This window comes from Chaetodon auriga, chromosome 5 (genome assembly GCF_051107435.1).
Source record: "Chaetodon auriga isolate fChaAug3 chromosome 5, fChaAug3.hap1, whole genome shotgun sequence".
In the NCBI taxonomy this organism is placed as follows: Eukaryota; Metazoa; Chordata; class Actinopteri; order Chaetodontiformes; family Chaetodontidae; genus Chaetodon; species Chaetodon auriga.
This window is the reverse complement of record NC_135078.1, coordinates 25,976,097-25,994,693: the sequence shown is the minus strand read 5'-3', so window position 1 is coordinate 25,994,693 and position 18,597 is coordinate 25,976,097. Positions and strand designations below refer to the sequence as shown.

Here is an 18,597-nt window from a genome sequence, read left to right as displayed (position 1 = left end):
ATCAAATAATTTCCTTTGTTTATGTGGATTGCTTCTTACAGAGACATGCCTTCATCTTACGAGGGGAAGTGGGGAAAAATCACATACAGCTTGCGAGCACAGCTGACTCAGTCCATCTGGCTCGTCCACAAAACCAAGTCTGAGTTCCCCTTTGCCTCCAAGTCAGAGATGATAATCATTGGACTTAAGGTATGGAACTGATTTTCCTTTGCACTTGCATCATGTTTTCTTTCAGTTTCCACTTGTGTGTCCCATCAGGTTTGTAATAGCTCAGCTAAGTCAATTGTAGCTAAGTGACAATTGTAGGGGCTCTTATTGATTTAACCAGCATTTCAAGTCAAGGCAGGTTTTCGCCACCTTTGTCCTTACACACTCATGCCTGGTCCACACACACAAAAAACAGCTGATTCTGTGTGTTTTTTGCCTTTCGTCCACACACAAATGCAGTTTTAGGTCACTGAAAACGGACTCTTTGGAAAGTTCTGTCCAGGGTGACGATACTATATATACAGAGTTCAAGTGTGTAGATAAAGGTTTGGCTTTGTTTACATGAAGCAATGTTGTGCAAAGGCAGACATGGCCAAAATAGTGCAGTGTGTTCTTTTAAACTGTTTGTGTGGATGGAATTTCTGTCAGAGGAGCAGGTGGAGTTAATCCCACGTCTTCAAGCTTTGTACAGAATCTGGAGCGGATGAACTTAAAACCCAAAGCAGCGTTTTAAGATAATTCCTCCACCCAGTGTCCAGGTGAGGCAGGCCAGTGTGGACAGGGTGATGTATGGCGTCGTCCGTGGGTCTGTTGGAGCGGGATGTGAGCTGCAGCGGGTCCAGGTGTTGAGGAGGGAATGAAGTCACCACAGAGGTCAGAGCTGGTGGCCGGCTGTCATTCAGGCAGCTGGGATGAGGTTTCTGTAGGACAGGGACTGCTGTAATGATGATTTTCAAAAATGAACAGAGCACAAAGCTAAGAAAAAGCTATCCCTCAAACCCCTGTCAGCATGATAAAGTAAACATAAAAGGCTTTGGAAATGAACCACATGCCTGCTTTAGCCCTAAAATGATATCATCCTGACCAGCACCGGAGGCTCCATTCACACCACTCCACGTCCCCTAAATCAAAGACTTTGAAGGGCTGCCATGGAGCAGATTTAAAACTCCATCCAACAGCCTCGGCCACACGTGCTGCACATTAAGTCGGCCTCATGAATTCTGACGCTGCCATGCAAATTCAATGAGAGTGACTGGGATTTCATTCGTGGTGTCTCTAATATTGCAAGTCAGCATCAAAATCAGCAGCACTGTCTACAACGGACTCCATGGACCACGACTTTAGTATTTTTACATTAACCTGCACATAAGTTGTTTCCAAATGAACACTGTTCACTGTGAATTCTGTGGATTAACAGAAACAAGTCACACTTACTCACAGAGAGATTAATCTATGCTGCCAGAGCTCGAGAAGCAGCTTTCTTTAGTCATTTACAGCCTTCCATTTCCCCTCTTTCAGATCTTCCTTCCTTTGGACTAAAATTCCATTATGTCAAAGAGCACACGTGACACGATGTGTTCACTTAATGGAAATTTGTTTGATGTGACTGGAAAATATGTCATGTGACACATTGAGAAAGCGCAGCATGTGACAGTCATAAAACCAGTTTGAAGGGGCCCAGATGGATTCCACCAGGGCTGATAAGTGGGGCCCAGATTGGCTGCCCAACTGGGGCCCAGCTAATTTTCTCCTCAGTTTCCATGGAGGCCCCACATGTGTTAGCCCTAATGGGTTGATGATGGGCCCCTGTTGGGCTTCATACAAGTCCCACATGGGCAGAGCAGGTTATCCCCACTAGGGGCCCACAGAAATTCTCTTACATGGGTTGATGAAGGGCCCCTGTTGGGCTTCATACAGGTCCCATATCGGTAAAACCAGCATTTCCCATGTGGGGCCTATGGAGTTCAGGGGTTGATGATGAAACCCAACTAGGTAGTGCTCCTGTGGGCCACAGCAGATGCATATGGGCTAAAATACATTACATTATACCCAATTAAATACATTTAGCTTACTAAAGAAGGGCGTATAAAAATAAACTAAAATGAAATTTATGTATTTAATGAACAGAGACCGTTGATACTTCCTTCAATATAGCAGCACTGGTATTGAATATGATAAATCACAAAATCTAACTGAAGAGTAAAAGAATGAGATTAGAAACATATAAAGCTAAACATGTAGAATTTATTTTTATCCACAGATCCACGGTGTCATGATGACAATTCAAATTTGTTTTAAAGTTTCAGGCAAGAAGCTAACATATACAACCATTACAAACTCAAAGTTTCTCCAAAAAAGATAATGGTTCTTGAACAGAGATTGATCAAAAACTCGAAACATGGAATATTACATCAATATATGAGACTTGTGCTTACTTTTTAAAGTTGAAATAGAGTCTCTAGATTAATGTATTCCAGATTACAATGGCACACTGATCCCGATTAGGACACATCCAGACATCACCAATGCCCGATGCTATTGTCCGGGGGTGGGGGTGGAGGGGGGGATCTGAGTGTGGTTGATAGAGACCAGCTGTCCTATCTGTTCCAACGACCCTTGAAACAGAAGAAAAAACAAGATGAAGACACACCTTGCCACATTTATTAGTGATATGAGCTTGCATGGTGATGTTACTGAAGCTCAGCCTGCCTCATGACGGCAGGCATGCTACTGACAACACCTACATCTAAAAAGCATAAATTTGCAGCGACGTTTTATTCATCATGTATAGATATCTACACTGTGTAACCATAAACTCACCGGCATTAGACGTTTGATAACAGCAGCTGAGGGGGGGGGGGGGTGTCACTCCGTTGTTAGCTCAGACTATCGTTAAACTGAGGGGCTAAAGTTAAGTTAAAACTTAAAAAAATAATAATAATAATAATAAACTTCTCCCGCCTGTTAACAGCACCGTATTTTGAGGAGAAGTTTGGCCGGAGTGTGTTTACTCCTACAGAAAGCCTGCAGCAGCAACCAAGCTCTCAACAGCTGTCTCAGCATTACTAGAACGAATCCGTCAAACGCTAACTGCTAGCGGAACCACCCATTCGCGGGTAACAGCGAGCTTGACGAATCACAGACCCCGCTGTCACACGTTTGGATTGTGGGTAATGTAGTACTTCTTCGTGAGCACGTCTCAAATTAATAATCGTTCTTAAATTTATATTTTCAGAAAAAAATGTTGGTAAGAACTTCTACAGGAGGAAAACATCATCTGACAGTTGTGCAGCTCTAGTTAGTCTGCATTGGCAGGTTAGGACATTATAACCAACATTAAGTTCACTTGAGTCCTAGCATGTTAGCTAACAACGTTTAGCCACCCAGCTACGTTAAAAATGGGCCGCTCGTCCGAATGCATTGAAACCAATGATCGGAATGACGAGATTTCGCAATGGCGAGACGACACCACGTTGGGCGTTAACACAGTGCTATGAATTTTCAGTTCCATATTTGTGTTAGCTATTCAGGACTTACCTTCAGTGAGCTTACGGGCGCAATGCAGATGTCGCAAACTCCCCTTCAAAAATTATGGCGGCAATGAAACTTAAAAAACTCTTCTTTAGTCCTGAGCCTGAAAGGTGAGCATGTGACCTGAGGCTGCGTTTTAATTGGCTTTCTTCAGGTTTGTATCTGTGCGCCACAGACCAATTTGAATTGTTTTAACGTATTTTAATCGAATGTGATAACTCCCTCGCTGTCAATCGTGTTCACTGAGCAAGATGGCATCAAGTGCGGTTGTTGCTGTGGTTGAGGCTGTGCAAACATCCCATGTATGTCAGAATTTTTTAAGTTTAGATTACATTAAAGTGGCGCCGCCAAAACATTTTGATGATGCCCTAAGTGTAAAAAATACAACAATGCATTTATACATATTCATTTAACCTAAACAAATTAACTTACTGCTTGTTTCAAACAGAGAATATAGCCCAAATGGGACCCATCTAGTACCCATGTGTGCCATCCAAGTGGGATGCCCATCTCTTGCCCATGTATATTCTTCTGGGATGCCCATGTGGGGCCCAACACCAGCCCAATTAAAAGCCCACTCTAAGCCCATGCCCAGTTTAAGCCCATGTAACCCAAGAAAATCCCATGTGGGCCCCACTTGGACGTGTTGGCTGGGAGGTGTTACTCCACCCGCTGAGGTCGTTATGAAGGCAGCGGCTCCTTCTCCACAGCGCTGTGATTAATTACTTTGATTATGACCATCCAGCTCCAGTTCAAACTGTTTTATTTTCTTAGTAAACTGTGGCGTGTGTGCGAGGCTGAATGCTGTTTCCTGTGACTGTGCGTTCACGTGTGTCCCTCACCTGTGGCCATAGTTAAGAAAAACAGGTTAACTAGATGTGGATGCCTCAGATCAGATAAAAACAGCACCGAGCAGCCGGTCAGGGCTTACAAGGCTTGAATCTCTCCTTGGTTTCACAATCCAATCCAATCCATCTTTATTTATAAAGCACAGTTTAAATAAACTCAAGGTTTCCAAAGTGCTGTACATTAAAAAAATAAACAATAAAATAAACAATAAAATAGACATTAAAACAGAAAACATAATAAATAAAGGGTAAAAAAAAAAAAACTGTGCACATAAAATAAACAATCTAGGTGGTGTTAAAAGCCAAGGAAAAGAGGTGCGTTTTAAGAAGAGATTTAAAAGTGGCCACGGAAGAGGACTGATGTGCAGCGGCAGTTCATTTCAAAGCTTGGGGGCGGCGGCAGCAAACGCTCGGTCCCCTCTGATCTTCCGCCTACGAAGACACGTATTCACAGGAGGTTTTGATTTTACACTTTCTTTCTCTCTGGAAAATGACCATCAAGAATTTCTCGATTGAATATGATGCCATCAACAGCAGGAACACCTTCACAAACGGAGATACCATTAATGGAAGAATCATCGTGGAGGTTTCAAAGGAAACTAAAATCAGTTCGCTTATTTTCAGAGCACAAGGAAGAGCTCACGTTTCCTGGTCTGAACTTAACGACGAACATCACCATCACCATCACCATCACCATCATGAGTGCTGGTCTGAACATTACGGCCAACATAACCATCATGAGTGCTGGTCTGACGAGAAATATTATGATATCCAGCATCATATCTTGAGAGAGGCAAGACAAGATGGTAACATAATGTATTAAATTAATACAATCAATGATATGTGACTCACTGTAGCTAATGCAATGACTTTTTGGTAATGAGTCTTTATTCTGTTCCAGGTACTGAAGTTATTGGTCAAGGAAGACACGTATTTCCTTTCTCCTTCACGATTCCTAACGGGTACCTGTTCTTTACTTAATCTTTATTTTCCATTGATATTTTGTTTCGATTAAATTCATTTTCTATCGTTCCACTTCACAGAAGAATCCCATCGTCTTTCAAATCCTCCATCGGCAAAATTGTTCATAAACTGAAGGCAGAGCTGAAACAACCAATGAGGCTGACGAAAGAGGCCAAAAGTCACTTCACATTCGTGTCCCAAGCAGACATGGATCTTCCTGGACTTATGGTAAGAAATCACTAATCTTTAAAATGCAGCCATTTAATGATGAATGCTGTCTAAGCAGAGCAGACGGTTACCTAACTGTGCTGGTCTGTGGTGGGGGCTGTTCTTTTAGGACCCTCAGTACGGCTGTAAGGATAAATCCGTCATGCTCTTTGGCTCTGGAAACATTTCAATGGATGTTCACACCAAGCGGATGGGATACAAGCAAGGTAATAAGAGGGAATCCTGCACCTGAGGGACTCTGATTCACTGAACTTCCTTGTAGTGACTGGACTCACTCTCTCTCATTCAGCAAACTCATCAAACTCTTGTTTGGTAACAGTTTCCTAATCCCTCACCTGTCATGGCAACTTAACCTATTTGAAAACAGGGAAGCTGTGCAACTAATCCGCTGAGTGGCATGTAGAAATGTTTTTCGGCTGTGTGGACCGGCTCACGAAAACAGCTGCATACTTCAGAACGCATGCTAATTTTTCCCGCGCTGCTCTCTCCATCTTAACGCTGCTGATTAATGTGTGAGCTGTGTGTACAGCATGAGAGGAAGATGACTGCAGCCGTTCTTCCTCCGGCCGCTGAAACCTTCCTCCAGAAACACGGACAGATTACCAGCCTGTGTGCGCTGGACCTGCTCAGAAATGAAGAGAACAGGGAACACAATGTGCAGAGGGTGTGAAGTGAGGGGGAGAGCTGGTTTAGGCCCAACAAGTTCCTGCCGTGGTGCACTGTAACAGGTTGGTGTGGTCATGGTCCAGCCACGGGAAGAAGGAGGCTGTGTCTGCCACCATGAATCACTCGGACATACCAATCAGCACGAACAAGCATCAACAACCGAGCAGGCCTCATTCCTTTGCCCCATATTTGTTTGTCCCGGTGCACCTGTCCACCTGTGTGAGGCTGAAGGTGATGAAGCTGGTCCTTCAGGGACCGCCCTGAACAGTGGGGAGGGATCGTGGCTATTTTTACCAAAAGTCACATTTTCCAGTTTGTGCGATCACTGTTGAGGCGGCTCTGCTAGAGGGCAAAACCTGCACGAAACAGGACGTTAGAGACTGAGTGAAGCCATGTGAGACTGTGTCTTTATTGATAAACTGGCTGAGTTCAATATTTTGTGATTCATTTTGTTTTTATTGAAGAGAAGCTGCATATTCACTAAAACCTTACAGCAGGCGAAAGTCTTAGTTTTGCTGAACACACCCAATGACACGCAGCAGTGATGTTGCTCCTTAATGCTTAATAATATCCTTCTTTAGTGTCTTCATATCTTTTTTGTTATTCTGATGACTGGTCAAATTAATGTGCATCATACAGAAACTGCTTACATATTATCTGATCACAGAATCACAACCACTATCTTCTACTAAGTGGGTTTAGAAATGACCTCGCTGTCTCTTCTCTGTTTTTCAGGTGAGGATCTGCAGGTCACGGTTCAAATCAACAACCGCTCAACTCGCTCAGTGAAGCCCAAATTCATTCTGTACGTGAAGACGAGTTTCTTCGCCCAGGGACGCAGGAGAGTCTCTACAAATGAGATCCTTAAGGACAAGTGTGAGGCCGTTGCACCCTCCGGCAAAGAGACTGTGACCAAGGTGATCACCATCCCCAGGGAGCTCCCTCCCTCCATCCTGAACTGCTCCATCATCAAGCTGGAGTACAGGCTGAAGGTAAACTGCACTACGTTATGATCAAAGGATTGTGGGAAGTGGTATGTAGTAGTGTTTCCTCTTTCTTAAGCATTCTTTTGTTTGTGTAACTATTTGTTTGAATAGATGGAGGTATATATAAATACATGGGAAGCTTGTGGGGCTTTACTGTGTTTGTTGTACTTCTTCTAATGAATGAGGTTTGATTTTTCATTTACTGGTGACATAAGAATGAAATACTGATATTATGAATAAATCCTTTGCAGGGAAAGGTGTAGCATTTCTCCTGTTCCATGATATAAAACATACAAAGGGACAAAGGGAGCATTTTCTTAACATACTGTTGGCAAATAAACATAATCATCACAGGAAACTAATGAACTCAACAGAGAGAAAACCTTCAGTAAACCAGAGGGGACCTCTAGTGACAAAACTGAGGAATAGGAAATGTAAGAAGAAGCTTCTATCACTTGAACTAGATTGACATAAAATCTTTCCAGGTATGAATACGGACATCTACCTGCAGACGTTCATTTATTGCTCCTGGTGTTTGCCAGAGGAGCTGACTGTGTGCAAGTGCTGTAATCAATTGTGACTGTATATGATAAAACAGGATAATTCAGGTGATATGAAGAAGAAAATCCCTCAATATAACATCAACACTGATTTCCGCAGGTCCAGCTGAATATCAAATATGCTTTAGACCCAGAGATCAAACTCCCTATAGTCGTCCTGCCCGCCTGTGAAGCCCCTGCTATGGAACAAGCATCTGCCCCTGCTGCCTACGGATTTGAAGCATTTGGGAACCCCACCCAAAAACCCTGGAGCACGACACCAGGACAACAAGCAGCACCCCACCCCATGGACCCCCCACCTCCATATGGAGCATGTGCACTGTACCCATCCTATCCCAGTCCTGGCAAATATTAGGATGCACTGTAAATACGCAGCACTGCACTCCTAAAACAGTCAGACTCGTCTCCTCTGGAGCCTGAAAAGGGTTTATACAACTTGTTTCACAAATGCATTGTAAATAATATCTAGAGACACTTCTGATGGAGCCTCAATTTGTTTACTACTGAGTAATTATGAAATAAGTCTTTACAGGTTATTCCTGTAAATTGCGCAAAGTAAATGAATGAACCTGAAATTGTGAGATTATTCAAGAAACATCCCTTAATGTTATTTTGGCATTTTATTTTATTTCACAAAGAACTTTTTCCCAGGGATGACTTGCTTTGACTATGACCATGCAGGTGCAATTTATATGCAATTTTTTGATTTTGCAGTATTAGCAGCAATTGTGGTGAGTGTAAATAATGTAAAGATAAAGATATTGATAAAGTATGTTCAGTATGCAGTGCTGTTCTGTGGTTTTGACATTGCTTAAATAGTGTTTACTTAGCATTTGCACACATAGCACGCTGTTATAATCCTTTGTTTTACTGCATCCATAATGTCAATCTCCATTTATTGGGCCTAATTTAGTCTGCGAGGCCGCAGGCTAGAGTTACCTGTGTGAAAGCGACACCTGCAGCTCTCGATCACGTGAGCATGTGTGACACAGACACAGGTTGTTACAGTGCATATACCAGCCTGGCCTGATCTTTGTCCATCAGCGGAAGGTCCCACTTCAGTACCATCGTGGATCCGCTCAGACCTGCTTCCAGTGAATTTATAGGATTTATTTTGCTTGAAAGGAGGATCGCCCTCCTGCGTTCACTCCGCCAGCTTTAGGGAGGTTATTTGATGTGGTCTTATCATGACTGTTAAGCATTTCTCGCTGGATTACAACAAGGTGAATGAACGAGGCACTTTCTCTCCCGGGGACATCCTCTCGGGAAGGGTGACAGTGGTGACGAGCAAGGAAACCAAAGTGCAGTGTTTTTTGGTCAGAGCCAAAGGAAAAGCCAAGGTGACATGGTATGAACAAGAAGGACGAGCCACCGAGGTTCACAGCGACAAGAAGAAGTACTTTTACTTCGAGCATATTATTCTCCAAGATAAAAACAAAGGAGATGGTTGGTATTCTCTCTCTCTTGTGCCTAAGAAAGAAGAAAATAGCTTGAAGCTGATGTAAATTGATGATTGTACATTTAACAAAGAACAAACATTTTTTAACAAAAAATATTTCTTTTCATAAGGTTCAGAAATCATCGGCCCTGGAAGAAACGTGTATCCATTCACCTTCATGATTCCACATACGTGCGTGTGCTGATCTAACCTAACAGTCTCTATGGGATTTAGATTCATCAGTACAGCTGGTCAGATCAAATAATTTCCTTTGTTTATGTGGATTGCTTCTTACAGAGACATGCCTTCATCTTACGAGGGGAAGTGGGGAAAAATCACATACAGCTTGCGAGCACAGCTGACTCAGTCCATCTGGCTCGTCCACAAAACCAAGACTGAGTTCCCTTTCCTGACCAAGTCTGAGTTCCCCTTTGCCTCCAAGTCAGAGATGATAATCATTGGACTTAAGGTATGGAACTGATTTTCCTTTGCACTTGCATCATGTTTTCTTTCAGTTTCCACTTGTGTGTCCCATCAGGTTTGTAATAGCTCAGCTAAGTCTACAGTATCCAACGCTATAATAATCAACTATGCAGCTAATGCCAACTCAAACTGGTGTTTGGACCTCTTGACGGCTTATTTCTTTATTTGGTAGGAGCAACAATATGCGACCAGGATTTCATTTTATGGCTCTGAAAAGGTCACGATGAGTGTTACCTCAGAAAAGATGGGAGTAAAGCAAGGTAAACAGATTTCACTGAGAATCTTTTTTTCTGAACGGCCCTGACAGAAACATTAAAGATGTTTTTCCTCCTAAACAGATGAGGCGATGGGAGTCTCGGTAGAAGTTCTCAATGACTCGGCGCGATCAGTAACCCCCAAATTCTACCTGTGTGAGAAGCAGACCTTTGCTGCTCAGTCAAAGAGGAAAGTCCACACGAATGACATCCTGTTTGGGAGAGGAGACCCTGTTCCAGCTCAGACCAGTCGGACTATGACCAAAGTTCTGAGCATCCCTCCACAGCTGCCCCCGACCTTCTTCAACTGCTGCATGATGAAGCTGGAGTACAGACTCAAGGTATTTAAACTGTGTTCACAAGCACAGTGTGAAGGGGTTAATTCATTGTTAACGCTGTCTCTCCACCGACTCCATTGTTGAATCGCATCAAGCAAGCAGCATGCATGAGGACTACAGCACCACACAGTGGCTGCATGAGAGAAAGAGGGAGGAGGGGTTAGAGGGGAAAGCCCACAAGGCCTGTGAACACACTAATGAGGATATATGGTGAAAAGGTGTCACATTACGGCCCAACCTGTTCTGTCCTACCATCAGCTCAAAACGGGTCTGGGGTTTGGGTCAGTGTTTTCAGTAAACACTTGTGTTGTCAGAAGGGGAAGGAGACTTCAGTGAGGTGTCGTCTCTTTAAATACAGAACCAACAGTCCCATTTATTTCAGAACTTAAATAATTCAAATGAGTACATCCAGTTCCTGCATGAGCTAAAAACAGTAATAAAAGTTGTGTTTCTCTGGTTACAGGTCACTCTTGATGTCCCTCTGGCGAGAGACCCAGAGATCAGACTTCCTCTGGTCATTCTGCTGGGTTCGCCAAAACCACATCAACAGAAACCAAAGCGATCCATCTGGTTCAGAAAGCTTCCTGGTTGACGTGATGCTGCTGAGCGTTTCTCAGGGAAGCTGAAACAACCTCAAGTGCCAGAGAATTTGTCCACTGTGTGTCCACTAGATGGAGATGTGTGTTACTAAGTAGTCTGCCAGTAACGGCTGATTAATCTGAGCCCAGGATATAATTTGAGTGTATGTACTTAAGTCCAAGTGCTCAGATCCTTTGCTTAAGTAAAAGAACAAATGCAAACACATTAATGCATACTCCATTACAAATAAGTCCCGCATTTAAAATCTTACTCAACTGAATGCACTTACAGTATCAAAAGTAAAAGTACTGGTTGTTGAAAAACGGCCCCTGACTGAGGTATTATCATCTGTCACGTCATTACATGGTTAATACTGATGCATTAGTGCATATAGCACTTCACTGTTACTGTAGTTGGTTGCGGTTTGAGCCAGTTTCAGCGACTATACACACACTTTGTAGTTTAGATTAATGGTACTGGGGTATAAAAGGTGAAAAAAAAAAAGTTCTGCTACACCAATCTGTTTTCATTTTTGTAAAATATTGGAGAATTTTAGCTGTTTGAGCCTCAGGGGAAATGTCTCTTTGGTGGAACTCCTGACTGCTAATAGACACGTGAAACGTAACAAGAGACCCAAATAGATGCTCCTCTTTTGCGGAGGGTCACAAGCCAAAGGAAACACTGCTTTACCTCTTTTATTGTTCACATCGTTTTCTGAACAGTTACTAATAACCACACAGGTAAAAAAAAAAACACAATATTTCCCTCTGAATTGTTGTGGAGTAAAAGTCTGAAGTACATATGGCATAAAATGGAAAAGTATTGTAAAAGTACTTAAAAAGTGTACTTAAGTGCAGTATTTAAGCAAATTTACTCAGTTAAAAAGCATGAATTTTCATGTTGGGATGAACTAGTCCTTTAATACAGTTGTTAAGCAGAGAAGAGCTCCTTCTCTATGAGACGTCCATTAATTTTAGCAGATAAAAAAAACAAGTTACAGACAATGAATCAGTAAGAGTTGAAAATTAGAAGTTTGGGCATTCTCACGCACATCCTTTGACTCATTTTGCAACAGAGCAAAGTATTGAACAAAGGCACATTCATGATTCTAACAGTCCATGTGTTACCCAACCAGCGGTTCTTAAGTGAAACCAGGCCCATGTTCTTGATCAGAGACTCAGAGATCTCTCCCTGCCCAGGAGGGGAAACATGTTGAGAGCTGAGCATTTTATGGTTAGGATTCATCCTGGAAACATTAGATCTGGCTATTGTGACACCACATACAGCACACCCACCTACCCAGAGAGAGAGAGCGGGAGAGCGAGCAGTGTTTGGTTCTGGTGCACAAATCACGACTTCACATTCAGCCCAGAAAACTGAGGGAGAACGACAACGTTCGACCCTCGACGTTAAGAATACAAAATCACAAGAGAGACAGACACAGGCTTCGCATTCCACTGTTCTGGTGTACAAAACCTCTGCAATGCTGTTGCGGGAAGTGGAAAATTAAACTCGTATTTCAGCTCACATCTGCAGCAATTGACTTGTCATCATGTGCCACTTGAGCCTGTTAGGAAATGTATTAATATTTGAGTGGAAACACATAAAATGTAATTCAAATAATATGTCGAAAAGGCTGAAAACAGCTTTTAATGTATCAATTATTGTAAGTAACTAATAACTTTGATTGCATAATGACTATGTGGGTAGAGGAAGACTGACAGCCACTGACATGACTGAAAAGGAAAACACGGGGTCTGAATGCTGAGCGGCTGAGGACAGAAGAGAAATTTGCAGTGTGTTTTTATGGTGTGCTGCTTTAGCTAATTGCGCCTCCTACACCTGCATGAAGATATGTGCAAAGCAGCCGCGTGGTTCACCTTCTCCAGTCAACTGAAATAGAAACTTTCATGGGCTGGTGTGATGCAGAACACGGTGTGACGGATCCCTCTCATCCCTCAATCCTACACCTGCATGAAGACATCTCCGGAGCAGCACTTTCATGTCATTCAGCTCATTTTTGGCAGCAGTCGTCGTCTCGGCTGCGCTGTAGTGAAGCCTGCCTGGTAACCAGTCTGGCTCCGTGTACAGTGTGCAGGCTGTCAACCAGCCAGCTCCCTACACACACACACACGCACACACACACACCACAGCCTTGCCTGGTTTTGGAGAAGGGGTAGGGAGGTGTGGCCTCTGGCACCTCCCACCTCCGTAGCCAGAGCGAGTACCATGACAACCATGCGGGCCTGCTGGCGACTCCCTGTCTTCATCGGCCACGGTTGCCATGGTAACTCCCCAAAGGGGCTCCCGCAGATCAGCGGGATGGCCGTCCAGTTGACTAACCCTCTCCCAGCTGGGGAACGGCTGAGGGAGAGCGAGAGAGGGGAGTGAAGGGGAAGGGAGGGTGTGTGTGTGTGTGTGTGTGTGTGTGTGTGTGTGTGTGTGTGTGTCAATGTGTAGGATGGCACAGAAGAGCCTGAGGAGGGAGAGAGAGATAGACAGAGTGCTAGAGAGAGAGAAGAAGGAGAGAGAGACCTCGGAGAGAGACAGCTCGTCTGACCTGCTGAGGCGGCCTGTCTCTGCCTACATGCAGCTTCTAGCCTGAAATCAGCGCGGACAGAAAAACACACATAGTGTTTAACACTGATCACGAATGTTTCTGAGCTCAATCATCCTCTCCTGGGACTGCAGGAAGAGGTTCGATCCAGCTCACTCGCACTGGGCTAACTGTGTACAGGCTGAGTTACACGATCCAAATGTATGTCCTCGTCTGACTCTGACCAATCGGATATTAAGAGTCTTTTCCCAAGAAGTGTGCGTCTGCCATCTTTCTTCCCTTTTCCAATCGTGTCAGTAACAAGTACCACTTTTTGGGTTTGGACCCAGCGTAATAGAGCCACAGATGGCTCTGTGTCTGTAGTGCGGTTGGAGAAAGAAATGGCATCACTATGTCCGTTGGCTGGAGAGTACTGAGGGGCTTTTTCTACTCTCTAATTGCTCCAAGCTGTGTCCCCTTGAAGGCCCAGAGACACACAGATTTTCATGTGAGTGAAGGAGCAGGGACATCCAAGAGCGAAGCAGCGCACATTTCATTAACGAAGTTTTTCCACATAAAGACACAGGTGATCCGGTCGGCTACATCATACTGAAGTTTTTATTTTGGAAAAGCAGAGAGATAAACTTCCCATAGTAAACATTTTCTGATCTATCGTAAGTGCAGAAAAGCTTGATTTCTTCTTTTTCATATAAAATCCTTCTCATTATTTTAAACGTATAAAAAAGTGACACAAGGCAATTCTGTCAGTGTTACAGAAGGCAAGTTGCCAAAACATTCTATACTAATTCAAATAATCTACAGTTTCTCCGTTTATTTTCTCTATTATACGTGCAATAATACTTCTATCCTAAATCTAGCTCTACATAAAGTGTGTGACTATATTGTGCACTTGTAGTGGTAACCTTTGGAATTACAAATAGATTTACTGTTTAAAAAATCCCTTGACACAAGTTTGATTACACAAAGGATATAAAACAAATATCAGTCCAGTTTTATTTATGAAACTCAGAGAAGCATCCTCCCCTGCATAGGTGGACGTTGCATATCTTGCAGCCGAAGACACTTTCATGTCGCAGTCCCTTGTTGGTGCAGTTCCTGCAGCGGCGGGAGCGCTCCGACATGCGCTCCAGGCGGTGTCCGTACTCTATGGGTGAGTCTGCGTGTCTCTTGCGCGCTGCCCGCTCCATGCCCCTCGCCCCCTGGTAGTCTCCAATCAGCTGCTGCGCCAGGCGCACCCGGAAGTGGCGCTGCGTGAACTGCTTGCCGTTGAAGCCTGCCGGTGGCGTGCCCCCCCGGCTCTCCCGCAGGATGATGTAGGCGTTGACGATGCACAGATTGACGTAGAACCACAGGAAGTAGCGCCACCACTTCTTGCACGGCCTGCCCACCTGGTAGCACTCCCTCAGCTGGTCGCACAGGTCGACGCCCCTCATGTTCTCCTGGTACAACAGCAGGGGCAGAGGCCGGGGGACACCGAAAGACAAACCTGAGCTCTCCATGCTGTCGTTCTCACCCTCCCCGTCTGTCTCCCGCTGCTGCCGCCCTGGACTGATACCCACAATCCCTGGAGCAGAGTTGGTGGAGAGGCAGCTAACCACCTTGGCATCCCGGGTCACTGTAGCAACCAGGTTGCCACGCTGGCACTGGTAGAACTCGCCCTGGGACAGCTTCCCAACATTACGGGGGCGGAGGACCTCCGGGTAACCTTTGCGGCCCGGCTGGGTGGGCCCGCAGGCGTACAGTCCGTCCCTCAGCAGCCGCTGGAGGAGGGGCACTGAGGTGAAGAAGCTGTCCATGAAGAGATGGTGGTACTGACCCTCCAGGCCTCGCACTAAAGAGGTCACCGCCCTGTAGCCCAGGAAGGCCGCTGCCTCGTCTTCGCCGGGCTTGCCAACGTAGATCTTGGCCCGGTGGCAGTAGCCTGAGCGTGAGTCACACAGCATCCACACTGTCAGCCCCTTCCTCAGGGGCTTGGAGGGCATGTACTGGGTGGGGGAGAAGCGTCCCTTCATGACAATGGCGCACTTGTCTATGGTCAAACAGCGGTTGGGCGTGTACGCGTCCCACATGGTGTTCTCCACCACATCTAGGAGGGGCCTGACTTTGAAGAGGCCGTCATATCCGCGCTCTCCACGCACAGGCTCAGACTCCCGGTCACACAGCTGGAGGTACTGGGTGAGTTTTTCAAAGCGCCTGGCAGTCATTGTTTTTTTAAAGCCTGCGTTGCCTATGAAAATGTCACTGGCCCAGTACATGCCAGTGTCTGGAAGCTGATTGATGCCCATAAGAATGTTCAGACCCACATAAGCCTTCATCTCCCTGACATCAGTGGGGTGCCAGTGGGGGTCTGACTTCCCACTCCTCCTTTGCCGATAGAGGGCGTATTTGTTTGTTTGTTCTACCATGTGTTCAAAAAGAGAATCTGGGAAGAGTATCCGGAAATAGTCACGGGTGTCAGCATCGTCCCCCAGCGAGTGCTGAGGGCCACTGACAGCGGAGAAAGGTTCGATTGAAATTACCTGGTCAGGCTCGCCCCAGAAGTCGGGAGAAGTGCAGTCATCGTCCAGGTCGTCCTCAAAGCCGAAAAAACTCCTGCGCTCCTCCTCCTCCAAATCGGAGAAATCAATATCCGAATCGTTTGAGGTGGTGTCGGAGCAGTTAGTGGAGGTAGAATAATAACAGTCCTCCGCGTACTCCTCCTCGTCGTGCTTGATCCCATTGCTGCCAGTGACCAAAATTATGTTGCAGCCTCCTCCTGCGATGAAGCTGGCCGCGTCTGCAGTCTCCGCCGCGGCTGCTGTGCTCGTGAATCCATTCTCCCCCTCGCCGTCCTCCTCCTCCTCCCGCACTCCGTCTTCCTCGTCCGAGTCTGGCTTTCTGTAAGGAATCTCAAACCACTTCACATCGGCTGAAAGATTAAGCGGAGAGTCTTGACTGTCGCACGCCGTGGCACTTTCTGTGTCCGCGCTAGTTTCCAAAATAGTAAAAAGCTCTCTCCCTTTTCTTGCCGTCGCCATGTCGGGGTATTAAAGTGCCCCTGCATGAGTCTTTTCATATATATTTTTCCAACGTGGGGAAATAATCGCACAAACCGGTCATCCGAAATGAACTGATGTGCACTTATCGGCAGCCTCTTCTCGAAAACTTGCTGGTCGTGGACCTATGCGGCGTCTATAAGCTTGATTCTCATTGTTTCCGCTCCTGGTTTTTCTGGGCTTTGTAGCGCAGTGTGGCCGCAGACGTCAGAAGCTGCATGCATGTCCTGCTTTGTAGGGCGTTTTGCGACTGCAGCTGGTGGGGTTGCTAGTTCGCTAGGCTGGCAGATGGCCGCTTGCTGTTCTAATGCCCGCTGGCATTCACCACTATCAATAAGCCGGATACCCATCTCTGAGGCCGCGGAGATACAGAAACCACTGCGTAAAATCCAACCATCGCAATCACATACTGTCAATCAACTGTCTAACCTCACGGCTGGGGATGTGAAAACTTTCTCGTAGCCACTGTGCACAGCTCACAAACTGTAAAATAGTCTCCTTTCGCCCTAATCTCTTGTCTGAAAGTGCATTAAGGCTTGCATGTATGCATTCAAAATGAGGAAATGCGTAAAAGGCACACATCATGATTAAAATGCAATGATGGATGTTCCCACATAACACAGGGCTCCTTATCCACCCGTTTGCTGTACAGACTACACACTGGACTCGGGCAGAGAAGCAGCTTGTTCATTCATAAACATGCTTCTTTCCTCTGACAGGTTCCTACATGAATCTGAAGCCCTATAGGCTATTGTGGAATTAGGGACCTCCCTCTATTTTCTCAATGTGGGCAGATACTCTTGTGTTTTATTCCAGGACTCGGGGTGAGGAGCTCTCCCTGATGAGACTGATTGATCCTCTGCTGGTTGAGCCTATAAACCCACAGTATGCAGGCATTTCCTGTGTCACAGCCTGATTTCCATAATTATTTTATATGTAAATATAAAACATCACATTGTCAGACACCTTAAAATAACATGCCGTAGGTGTGCAGGCCACTATATCATTGAAGTTCTGCTTATGACCTGTAGTCATGCCTGCATTTATTAATTAATAAACAAGCCGCCTATTATTTGCCTGCCTTTGTTGTGCAGTGTTCTCCCTCAGGTGTAACACCCCTGTGAGAAGTACAGGCAGCTCTCAATAGACTCCATGATGTGTGATGCGAGTGGACTGTCTGATTCAGGGTGTTTCAGATGCTTTCCTGCCATCACAATGTTAGTGCACGTTAAGTACGATGTAATATACTTCACCTACTGGTTGATACAGTGCCATTAATCACACATAAACAGCATATCCAGTTCATTAGAAAGGAGGCCAGAAAACATGAAACAAGACCTTTGGCTTTGACTTCAAACTCTGGTCATGGATTCCTTGCTTGCTTTGGAGGAGACTAGTTAAGTCATGTCTTCTCGTATGGGGGGATGGGCTACAGGAAGGGTCCTTTCCAAATTCTTTTAGCTGTGGCCTGAGTCTACATGGCTGGCTGAGCACTGGGTAGCTGCCCCTGGGCCCTGCAGCAGAGGCACAATTTATGCGTCCTTCCTCACCAGCTTATTGCACAGATTCTTGTTGTCTCAGTGGTATCATATTGCCTCTCTTAGCCACAGGCGTTATTGCTGTTCGTATCTGCAGAGAAGGCACTGGAGCTGTGCGGTGCAAGCCGCTCACACTGGGAACCAGTACATTGGAAAAGAGTGGAAAATGAGGGAGGCTGAGGACCTCCAATATCCAGCCCAAAAATAGAAGTAAGGGGGAAAAAAATGGCTCACTCCAGCGTTTCCAGGCCCCTGGAGCAGAGTACTGCAGCAGACCCCTCAGAGACTCCCGCGGTGGGGTGGAGAGACGCCGACCAATGGGGGCTCAGGCGTTCAGTGTGTGTGTGTGTGTGTGTGTGTGTGTGTGTGCGGCTAACTCAGCTCCTCCACAACTCAGATCCTTTTCTCATGGATGAGTTCAGAGATGGTCTGTGTGTGTGTGTGTGTGTGTGTGTGTGTGTGTGCGTGCATCTGCCAGCATGTGAGCAAATGGTGCACCACTGCAGCCCCTGCTAAAGACAGACCAACCCTTCTCTCTGTCATTCCCTGACACAGTGTAGGCTGTGTGTGTGTGTGTGTGTGTGTGTGTGTGTGTGTGTGTGTGT

The 18,597-nt window shown here is 45.4% G+C and overlaps 2 protein-coding genes across 2 annotated transcripts; both read left to right on the top strand.

Annotated features, from left to right (window-relative positions):
* The first annotated feature begins 4,680 nt into the window (after nt 1–4,680).
* Nucleotides 4,681–8,411, top strand: LOC143321173 (arrestin domain-containing protein 3-like). The gene is made up of 6 exons (XM_076731342.1): nt 4,681–5,173; nt 5,269–5,329; nt 5,411–5,558; nt 5,668–5,764; nt 6,960–7,216; nt 7,871–8,411. Exons 1-6 carry the CDS (start codon nt 4,858–4,860, stop codon nt 8,123–8,125), a joined length of 1,134 nt encoding a protein of 377 aa, XP_076587457.1. The 5' UTR covers nt 4,681–4,857; the 3' UTR covers nt 8,126–8,411.
* Nucleotides 8,412–8,557: 146 nt separating this feature from the next.
* LOC143321393 (arrestin domain-containing protein 3-like) lies at nt 8,558–11,142 on the top strand. The gene is made up of 6 exons (XM_076731700.1): nt 8,558–9,216; nt 9,340–9,400; nt 9,506–9,677; nt 9,864–9,951; nt 10,030–10,286; nt 10,747–11,142. Exons 1-6 carry the CDS (start codon nt 8,958–8,960, stop codon nt 10,873–10,875), a joined length of 966 nt encoding a protein of 321 aa, XP_076587815.1. The 5' UTR covers nt 8,558–8,957; the 3' UTR covers nt 10,876–11,142.
* The last annotated feature ends 7,455 nt before the right edge of the window (nt 11,143–18,597 follow it).

Bases quoted from the DNA above. Each gene is read 5' to 3' on its own strand.
- LOC143321393 (XM_076731700.1), top strand. From the start codon at position 8,958: ATGACTGTTAAGCATTTCTCGCTGGATTACAACAAGGTGAATGAACGA. The intron at 9,217-9,339 runs GTTGGTATTCTC...TCTTTTCATAAG, and splicing joins AGATAAAAACAAAGGAGATG to GTTCAGAAATCATCGGCCCT. The intron at 9,401-9,505 runs GTGCGTGTGCTG...TGCTTCTTACAG, and splicing joins ACCTTCATGATTCCACATAC to AGACATGCCTTCATCTTACG.
- LOC143321173 (XM_076731342.1), top strand. From the start codon at position 4,858: ATGACCATCAAGAATTTCTCGATTGAATATGATGCCATCAACAGCAGG. The intron at 5,174-5,268 runs GTAACATAATGT...ATTCTGTTCCAG, and splicing joins GAGAGAGGCAAGACAAGATG to GTACTGAAGTTATTGGTCAA. The intron at 7,217-7,870 runs GTAAACTGCACT...TGATTTCCGCAG, and splicing joins AGCTGGAGTACAGGCTGAAG to GTCCAGCTGAATATCAAATA.